We start from the raw sequence: 9,605 nt of genomic DNA, 5'->3' as shown, positions 1-9,605 counted from the left end.
AGATAAAATCCCCAAAATTTCAAACAGTATTAGTTAAGTGGGGAGATTTCAATAATAAATATGACCGTGACGAGATCGAGGTCGACTTTGGGGATTTTTTTTTTTCTTTCCTTGCAAAGTATGGATCATAAAAATAATACAAAATAACCAGTGGTTGGTTGTCTGCGCTATTTCATTTTCTCCTCTGCTCCCCAGCAAGCGGAAATGCGGAATTGCTCATTGAGACTTGAGAGCTCATAACGATGCTGCGCAATGCCCGGTTCCAGCTTCTCACTTCACTGAGGCCACAGGTTCTTTATTCTTCCACCGCATCCTACATACTCATCGAATCTGTAAGATTTCTCCTTTAGATTTTGCTTATTTATTATGTCTTCTTCTTCTTCTGCAACGCTATCAGTTCGATCTGAGATACGCAGAGCATATTTGTCCGTCGGCCGTAGACCCCAAAAGAAGATGTTTTGTTAGGCTTTTTAGGTGATTTTCATTTCATACATTTGAGATATCAATTGTTTATATTTGTATATCCTCTCCCCTTAATTTCTCGTCAGATTCAGTACTCGTCTGAGCGGAGCTTGGAGGGAAGTGATCGGAATAGATTTCGGAACTACCAACTGTCGTGTGGCTGTCATGGAGAAGGATGTAAGCTATTGCTCGATACCATAATATTACAACAACAACAAAAAAAAAAAAAAACTTTTTTGACTAATTAAAGTTTGTCGATCGGCAGGGAAATCCTAAAATGATTGAGCTTTCTGATCGAAAAATATGCATGCCATCAGTGGTTTCTTTCGATCAAAATGGGAAAACAATTGTTGGAGCTCATCCAAAAGATGCCATCTCAGATAAAACTGTAATTGGGATCAAGAGATTGATTGGCCGTTCATATGATGAAGATGCCATGGAATTACAGAAGCTGAAGAAAATGATTCCTTATGAGATAATCCCACCAGATTCTGAAGAAGAAGAAGAAGAAGAAGCTTGGATCAAATTAACCAATGGGAAAAAGTACTCCCCCGCCTATATAGCTTCCCTTATCATTGGCAGATTGATTGATGAAACTGCTAAATGCCGCGGAAACACATATGCTTCACATGCAGTAATTGCCGTACCTCCATTCTTCGATCAAGATCGAACTTTTGCTTTAAGAGGAGCAGCAGAACGCCATTCGCCATGCGTGGATGTAATTGATGAGTCGCTCGCTGCTTCACTTTACTACTTGACAAAGACGAACAGACAAAAAGGTTGCTTTGCTGTAATAGATCTCGGTGGAGGAAGCTTTGATATCTCCATTGTTAATGCCTCAAATGGCTTATCCGGGCCTGATATGAAGACAATAGCTACAAAACATGTTGATTCAGTAACCGGCGTCGACTTAGACCATGCGATAATGGAATTATTGTTGAGGAGATTGGAGCAGGAAACAGGGGAGAAAATCCATAAGCTTGGTCTCTCTGCTCACTCATCAGTTGTTCGGAGAGAAGCCGAGAGAGCAAAGATCGAATTTTTTTCCTCATCGGCGCTTCATAGCAGGATCAACCTGGCTGTTAGATGTGTACAAGGAATTAGCGAGCAGCTTGAAATTTGTTTGGAAAGATCTGAATTTGAGGACTCCATGAAAGAGGCGATCTTGAAGGTGAAAGATTTGTGCTGGATCTGTTTAAAGGAGGCAAATATGAAACCAAAACAAGTGGATGAGATTATTCTTGTGGGTGGTATGAGCAGAGTTCCGAGAGTTTGGGAAATAGTTGAAGAGATATTTGGGAAGAGACCGAGCGAGGAGGTGAATCCGGATGAAGCTGTGGCTTTGGGAGCTGCAATTAAGGCTAATCTTATTGCAAATAAAAACGAAAATCTTGTAAGTTATTCATTGTAACAATTTTTCTAAGTAATTTCTTAACGCCGTTAATGGTGCTAAGAAATTATTAGGAGAAATTTTTAGCAGATTTTGCTAATGACTGTAGAAGTTGTTTGGGGAAGATTGTAATTTTGTAATTTGCAGTCACGATTAATGGAAACTATTTGGTTAACTTAGACCACATAATTGTCAAATACATTCAATTGAGCTATTCTGTTAGTATCTTAACTCTTGAGTTAGGACATTTGACTCTAATTTGATCAACTTAGAGCTTTTTTTTTATTAGCTGTGTCCAATAAGTTATCCCACACATGTGCCCCCGCTAAAAAAACGTACAAAGGTATATTATTAAAAAGTTTTAGCAGTGAAATTATTGTAAAAAATTGGATAAAATATTTTATTGACCTCTTTAGCAGAACTTATTGTAAAAAATATAACAAATCAATTAAATTTATATTGTATTAATTTCAAACTAAATTAATTAAATTTAAAATTGATCTCTTTAGCAAAACTTTTTAATCTATCTTTTCCTAATTATCTTCTATATAACAACAATCTAATCATATTATTGTTGCGTCCTGGAGTATTCGCTGCGGTAGAGAATTATAATGTTTAGCATCTTAGCGTTGTACGAAGATTCAGAACACAATCAGATAAGAGAGAGGGTGTAGTGGTTATAAGAGACACCAGAGTTTTTACGTGGAAACCCCTTAAAAGGGGGAAAAATCACGGGGCCTGGCCTAATTTGAATGAATCCACTAGTATTTGTAGTCGATTACAAATGAGGCCTTTTCTTGGGAGAAGGCCTTGGCTTTGATGATACAAATGTAAATCATATAGAGCGCATTACATGGTGGGAGTTACAATATAGACATGTTTGTTTGGTCGGCACGATCATAATCGATAGGATCGAGGTTGGAAGGACCATAGTAGGTGACGGAGGTCGGAAGGAGATCGGGGTCAGAAAGTTCGTTGTTTGTTGATGGAGGTCGGAAGGACCATAGTAGGCGACGGAGGTCAGAAAGACCGTAGTCGACAGGAGATCGGGGTCAGAAAGACTGTTGTCTATTGATGGAGGTCGGAAGGACCATAGTAGGCGACGGAGGTCAGAAGGACCGTAGTCGGTAGGAGACTAGGGTCAGAAATACTGTTGTCTGTTGATGGAGGTTGGAAGGACCATAGTAGGCGACGAAGGTCAGAAGGACCGTAGTTGGCAGGAGACCGGGGTCAGAAAAACCGTTGTCTATTGATGGAGGTCGGAAGGACCATAGTCGGCGACGGAGGTCAGAATGACCATAGTCGGCAGGAGACCAGGGTCAGAAAGATTGTTGTCTGTTGATAGAGGTTGGAAGGACCATAGTAGGCGACGGAGGTCAGAAAGACCGTAGTCGGTAGGAGATCGGGGTTAGAAAGATCGTTGTCTGTTGATAGAGGTCGGAAGAACTATAGTAGGCGACGGAGGTCAGAAGGATCATAGTCGGAAGGAGACCGAGTAAGAAAGACCATTCTCTAGTGATGGAGGTCGGAAGGACCATAGTAGACGACGAAGGTCTGAAGTACCGTAATCGGCATGAGACCATAGTCAGAAAGACCGTTGTCTTGTGATGGAGATCAGATGGACCATAGTAGGTGACTGAGGTCAGAAGGACCGTAGTCGACAGGAGACCAGGGTCAGAAAGATCGTTGTCTAGCGATGGAGGTCAGCAGTATTCTGAGAGAACTCTGGGCATCAAGTGGTGGCCTGGTGGAGCTCAAGGCCTCAAGTAGTCATCCGACGGAAGTCCATGCCTCAGGTGATGTTTTGATGGAGCACAGGGTCTCAAGTGGTGATCCACCGGAGGTGAGGGCCTCAAGTGGTGATCCGGCGGAGCAACGGTGTCTGGCGGAGGTTCGGTAAAAATCCGGGCCTCAGGTGGTGCTCTGGTGGAGCACAAGGCCTCAAGTGACGGTTCGGTGGAAGTTTGAGCCTTAGGTGGTGGCCTGGTAAAGCGTAGGGCCTCAAGCGGTGGTCCAGCGGAGGTGAGTGCCTCCAGTGGTGGTCTGGCGGAGCAACGATGTCAGGTAGTGGTTCGGCGGAGGTGAGGGCCTCAAGTGGTGGTCCGGCAAAAGTCCAGGGCTCAGGTGGTGGTTTAGCGGAGCAACGGCGTTAGGCGGTGGTCCTGCGGAGGTGAGGGCCACAAGTGGTGGTTCGGCGGAGCACAGGGCGTCAGGTGGTGGTCCGGCGGAGCACAGGGCGTCAGGTGGTGGTCCAGCGGAGCACAAGGCATCATGTGGTGGTCTGGCTGAACAAAAGGCGTCGGGTGGTGGTCCGGCGGAGCATAGGGCGCTAGGTGGTGGTCCGGCAGAAGTCCAGCGGTGGTGGACTAGTGGTGGTTCGACGGAACTCCGGCGGTGTTCGAGGAGGCAAGGAAGCAAGAGCGATCTCCGATATCTTTCTTTTTTCCTTAGGCTAAGTGTCCCCTTTTCATGAGGAGAGGGAGCTCTATTTATAGATTTTGGGAATGGCATGACCCGTAAATAGGTGGAGGATCAAGGGTAAGTTGGGAGTGGTTGGATGGACGACCGATGTTGAATCCTTTGATAATGAACCATTTGATGGACATTTGAATGTCTTAGTGATGTCGGAATTCAGTGATCTTGGGCTCGTTAGATTCGTCTTGTCGAGCCGCTCAATTCGAGTATAAGCTTGTTATGTTTGAAAACCGTTTGATAATCCAACTTTTGGTTCGAACCTTCCAACAGCGATTCGGGTCCTTGATTTGGACCGATTCGGGTTCGGATTGAGTTGAATTTGGTGTTGTTGGGTTCATATTTCCGAGACGCTCAGTTTGACTGTAAGTTTGCTGAAATTGGAGCTTATATGGTTCCAATTTTAATTTTGGAAGTTTCAAACTTGATTTAGCCTTAAGATTCGTGCCCGATCAAGATAATTTTTTGATGACGTATCAATTATATGTGAATGATTATTTTGCAATGAGAAAGCTAAAATTGCTATAGCTTTTTTTTTTCCTAATTTGTGTGAATTATTATTTGAAGTTAATAAATAATTTTTTAAAGAGGTGAAGAAACTCTCCACTTCATACTGCATTAGCATTCCATTAATGTTGAATTCATATTTTTCAGAATCATACTCACATGATTTATAAGGTTTTAGCGAATAAAATCAACAAGAGAGAATAGAGAAAAAATATTCTAGGGAAAAATAGAGAATCTAGAAAGAAAAATTTTAGGATTTGATTAGAATAAATTTGGCTATTCAAAATTGCCTCTTTTTCACTCTTGTCGATACCCAAAATCGCCCACTAAATCTTATTTATGGGATTTTGGATGTTATAGGAAAGACAACATCAAAATAATATATATTTAAAACATATTCTATAGCTTGAGTGTGTGGCTAATTAAAATCATGAGATCGATATACTTGGATGATATCTCATTGAGCTCAGATATCGATAGCAACATTAATGTTTATACAATGTGATAAAAAATAATTTTAAAAATTATTATCAGCATTATAAGTATCATATTCTTTATAAAATTTAATTCTCATCACAATTTTTTTTAAAATATAATTTAAACTGTATGAATAAATAAAATTTTGGCTGATAAAGTTATATAAAATAAAATCAAAAAGTTATTTCCATCTTATATTATTTAATAATTAAGTGATGTTCAAAGAAATACATAATATGCACATTTAAGAATCAATTTAAAAAAAAAAAAAAAAATCCTTAATAACAAAAACTTATATGCGCCTTAACAATTGGGCCATATGTGAAATTCTAAAAATGGCAACCTCGAGCTCATCTTGTTCGATTAGTTGTGAGTTTTGACTTTCAATCAATAAATTAAAAATTATCGTAATCATAATTTCATTAAAAAGATTCTTACTCCATCTAACATCCTATCATCTCTAGTTCTCTGCAAGATGTCTCTTTGGAAGCTATCAGATTCTCTGAAAATCTTTGGACAATTATACTCATTATGCATCAAGCTTTTAGCTATTATATTCTTTATCAAAATCAAAATTAAACAAGAAGCCTTCTCTGTTTAAGGCTTTGTTTGGGACTGCTTTCTAAGCAACTTTTTAGTATTTTTTTATTTTATTTTGTACTAAAAAATTGTTTAAAAAAGCAACTAAAAAATCGTCTCAAACGAAACCTACACCTAGGAGAATTCTCCTCTCATATTCATAAGCAGCCCATCTAACATTTGGTAGATTTCTCCAGCCCTATGATGAATCACACCATAAGCTAGGAACTCATGCACCTCACCATCCATTTCAATCGAACTGCAACCCCTCTCCTTTCTCACCTCCATCTCCCTCATCAGCCCCCTTGCCTTAACTGAACCTCTGAAATTTTTCACCCTTGCAAAGGTGTTCGATAAAATGACATAACCTCCACTGTCCCAAGGATCCAAATCGAGAAGCCTTTTCGTGGCCTCATTACCAATCTCTGGATTTCCATGAACTCTGCAGGATGACAGCAATGAACCCCAAATGACAGAATCAGGCTTTATTGGCATCCTCAGTATCAAATCCTTGGCCTCTTTTACTAGCCCTGCTCGGCCTAGAGCATCAACCAAGCAGCTATAATGCTCGATTGATGACTCCATTTTATACACTTTGGTCATCAATTTGAAAAAGTTGAATGCCTCTTCAACCATCCCTGAATGGCCGCAAGATGTTAGAACACTGATGAAGCTAACATTGTCTGGCCTTTAAACCAGAGGAATTCTGAAGCTTTGTGAATAATTGAATTGCCGCTTTTCCCCGGCTATGAGTGGCTAAGCCAATAATCACTGAGTTCCATGAGGACAAGCTTTTCACAGAAGCAATTTCGAAGACTTCAAGAGCATCATCTATACTTCCAACTGTGATCACTATTGGATTGCTTGAAATCTTCATCTTTTTTATGAAAGAATGAATCCACTTCCCCTGTTTCAATGCTCCCGAGTTAGAGCAAGCACCTAACAAGCTAACCATTATATGTTCATTAGGCTTTAGTCCTCGACTTTGCATTTGGTAAAATAGATCAAAAGCCTCATGGCTTCTCTCATTCCTAACATAGCCAGAGATCATGGAGCTCCAAGTGATCACAGTTCTTGTAGGCATTTCATCAAACAAGCACCGTGAAGAATCTATAAGACCTATTTTAGCAAAACCCAGTATCATAGCATTCCATGGCACAACATCAAAGCTCAAGCAGTTGTTGAATAACTGAGAAGCGGCAGCGACTTGTCCGCAACTTGCGTACATTGCAAGGATTGAATTGTGGATGTATTGATCAGAATTGAGCCCAAGCTTGATGACCATGGCATGTATTGAGATCCCTCATTAGCTAATCCAAGATGCGTATAGGATTTAAAGAGAGAAGGGAAGGTGAGATGATTGGGCTGAGTTGACGAGAGGAGCATTTGTTGGAAGATGGATATGACACGGTTTGGATTGGAAGAATTGGAAAAGACTCTAATGATAGTGTTCCGCATGAAGAGAGTGGGGTTTTAAGTGTGGGTGAAGAGATGAAATGCATAGTTGAGGTCAGGGAAGGGAGAGGTGGTGGTGAAGGAAAGGAGTCTGCTAATGGCTATGGTGTCTCTGGCTAAGCCTTTTTTGATGATTTGGGAATGAAGCTGTTAGATATTTGTTCCTAGATTTAGGTTTACTTTTGTGTTAGTGTCTTGTATGGCAAAATGTATAGCCATTTGTGTTGCTTTGTGTAGCTTTAAGAGTCTATATAAAGGAGTCTTTAGCTTGTAATAGGAAGCCAAGGAAATAAAGAATAGCATAATTTTTTGGCTCACCGCCTCCCCTCTCCTCTCTCCCTCCTCTTTCAAGATTCATGAGGAAGTGCTTCTTCCTCAAGTAAGAGATCTCACATTTGGTATCAGAGCCACGGTGGTGGCGATCTCGAGTGGAGGAGCCGGAGGTGGTTTTCTTGTCTAAGAAAACGAAGGAGGCGGTCGGCGGCTAAGCTCGGAAGTGAGTCTGAGAGCCGGACTCGTGCGGCTCGGAGGCGGACGAGCAAGAATCAGAGAAGCCGGAGGTGTCTTGGCCGCTGTTTTTTGCACGCAAGAAGCCAAAAGTGACTTTGGCACGGGACAGGTCCGATCGGAGATGGCGGTTTGATCGCGTGGGTGAAGGCGGAATCGGGCATGGTGTCCGATCGGGATACAAGAAGGCGGCAGGGATTTTGATGCTGGCTGCCTGGCTCTTGTGCAAGAAGGCTGCGGAGGTGTCTTGAAGCTGGTTGTAGATGGCTTTAGGTATTGATTAATGGTTTTCTGTGAAAATCTTTTGAGATAGAGCCATCGAATCAGCAAGAAGCGAGGCAGGAGGTTCGTTCCAGACAGTTGTTCCATGCTGAGGAGTTGGATGCGGTGGACGTGGGTAGACCTTGTGCTTCTTGATTGCAAGAACAAAGCCTATTGGGTGGTTTTCTGGTGCAGGATGTGGTCGGTGACAAACCACATGAGTGCAAGGCGCGGGCACGGGCTTGTGGCGTTTGGACGCGGGCTGGAGGCGCAGGGCGAGCACTGAGGCGCAAGGTGCTGGTGGATGCACAGGGCGCGGAAGCCGGGCTAGGGGTGCTCGGGGATTGGCTGCGTGGACGCAGTGCGACAGGAGATCTGTCGGGAGGTGGAGTTAGAATGTCGGTGGACGCTTTTGGCGGAGAAGACCGACATGATCATTCTTTGACTGTTTTTTAAAGAACAGTGGTTATCTTTTGTTGTTTTTGTAAAATCTAAGACCAAGGTGGAGATTGTTAGATATTTGTTCCTAGATTTAGGTTTACTTTTGTGTTGGTGTCTTGTATGGCAAAGTGTATAGCCATTTGTGTTGCTTTGTATAGCTTTAGGAGTCTATATAAAGGAGTCTTTAGCTTGTAATAGGAAGCCAAGGAAATAAAGAATAGCATAGTTTTTTGGCTCACCGCCTCCCCTCTCCTCTCTCCCTCCTCCTCCTCCTTCAAGATCCATGAGAAAGTGCTTCTTCCTCAAGGGATCTCACAGAAGCTAATGAAGTTCTTTCATGGAGGAGCATTGAATTTCAAGCATGAATAGAGAAGGATGGTCAGAAATAAATTTGGATATGGAGGGCGAGGAGGAAAGAAGTGGATTGCAGGTGCATAAGAGATGCATATTCTCACTCTGTCTGTCTCTCTCTCTCTCCCTCTGAGATGAGAAATTAGTCAACTGTGTACACTAGGGAAAGGGCTGACTGGCTGAGCTGTGTAATGGATAAGCATGCCTCGCTGTGAAATGAAAAAAACAAATTGTTCAAATGAATTCTTTAGAAATTAGTAAATTTATTTTAAGATTAATATACTACGAATCTTTATCCAATATTAATTTTAAAATGAATTCAACAATTTTAAGTTATTCTTATATAGCTTTTATCAAAATAATTTGAAATAATTTTTATTGGTAAATATTTTTGATGAACCAAATGTTTGATTAATCCTAATATCATTTTTAATCTATAATTACATAATTATAGAAAACTTAAATTAAAAATTATTTTGCAAAAGTGTAGTAAACAATGCTAAATCATAAAAAATTTTAAATATATTTTATGGGATTGATATTTGATTTAAGTTTCTGATTGAAGGTATACCAAACCAATTTACATGTGCATGTTTGTTTGAATTTCCAATTTTAGGGCTATCTTTGAGTGTGAGCTTGAATATTCAAAGAAAGACATTTCAAGTGATCATCGAATTCAAATGCATTAAATACTATGGATGAG

General features: G+C 41.0%; 2 protein-coding genes across 5 annotated transcripts; one reads left to right on the top strand and one right to left on the bottom strand.

The window, feature by feature from the left end:
- The first annotated feature begins 200 nt into the window (after window positions 1-200).
- LOC110110012 (heat shock 70 kDa protein, mitochondrial) lies at window positions 201-2,031 on the top strand. 4 transcript variants are annotated; one of them, XM_020841291.2, is made up of 4 exons: window positions 201-290; window positions 398-474; window positions 555-639; window positions 728-2,031. In XM_020841291.2, exons 1-4 carry the CDS (start codon window positions 243-245, stop codon window positions 1,871-1,873), a joined length of 1,356 nt encoding a protein of 451 aa, XP_020696950.1. In that variant the 5' UTR covers window positions 201-242; the 3' UTR covers window positions 1,874-2,031. The 4 variants fall into 4 exon arrangements, with proteins under 4 accessions (XP_020696950.1, XP_020696948.1, XP_020696951.1 ...); XM_020841289.2 differs by having other exon boundaries at window positions 549-639; XM_020841292.2 differs by lacking the exon at window positions 398-474 and having other exon boundaries at window positions 227-332; window positions 549-639.
- A 3,869-nt stretch (window positions 2,032-5,900) lies between these two features.
- LOC110110031 (pentatricopeptide repeat-containing protein At2g42920, chloroplastic-like) lies at window positions 5,901-8,218 on the bottom strand. The gene is given in 4 exon segments (XM_028699242.1): window positions 5,901-6,574; window positions 6,576-7,180; window positions 7,183-7,489; window positions 7,853-8,218. Coding segments are annotated over 4 exon segments (1,830 nt in total). The 3' UTR covers window positions 5,901-6,022.
- Between the last annotated feature and the right edge of the window lie 1,387 nt (window positions 8,219-9,605).

The sequence above is a fragment of the Dendrobium catenatum genome, unplaced genomic scaffold (assembly GCF_001605985.2).
Source record: "Dendrobium catenatum unplaced genomic scaffold, ASM160598v2 fragScaff_scaffold_133, whole genome shotgun sequence".
Classification (NCBI taxonomy): Eukaryota; Viridiplantae; Streptophyta; class Magnoliopsida; order Asparagales; family Orchidaceae; genus Dendrobium; species Dendrobium catenatum.
The sequence above is the reverse complement of the archived record's forward strand: the minus strand, read 5'-3'. Positions and strand labels throughout refer to the sequence as shown.

Coding starts and splice junctions, on each gene's coding strand:
- LOC110110012 (XM_020841289.2), top strand. CDS start 243: ATGCTGCGCAATGCCCGGTTCCAGCTTCTCACTTCACTGAGGCCACAG. Junction 291..397: donor TCACTTCACTGAGGCCACAG/GTTCTTTATTCT, acceptor CAACGCTATCAG/TTCGATCTGAGATACGCAGA. Junction 640..727: donor TGGCTGTCATGGAGAAGGAT/GTAAGCTATTGC, acceptor GTCGATCGGCAG/GGAAATCCTAAAATGATTGA.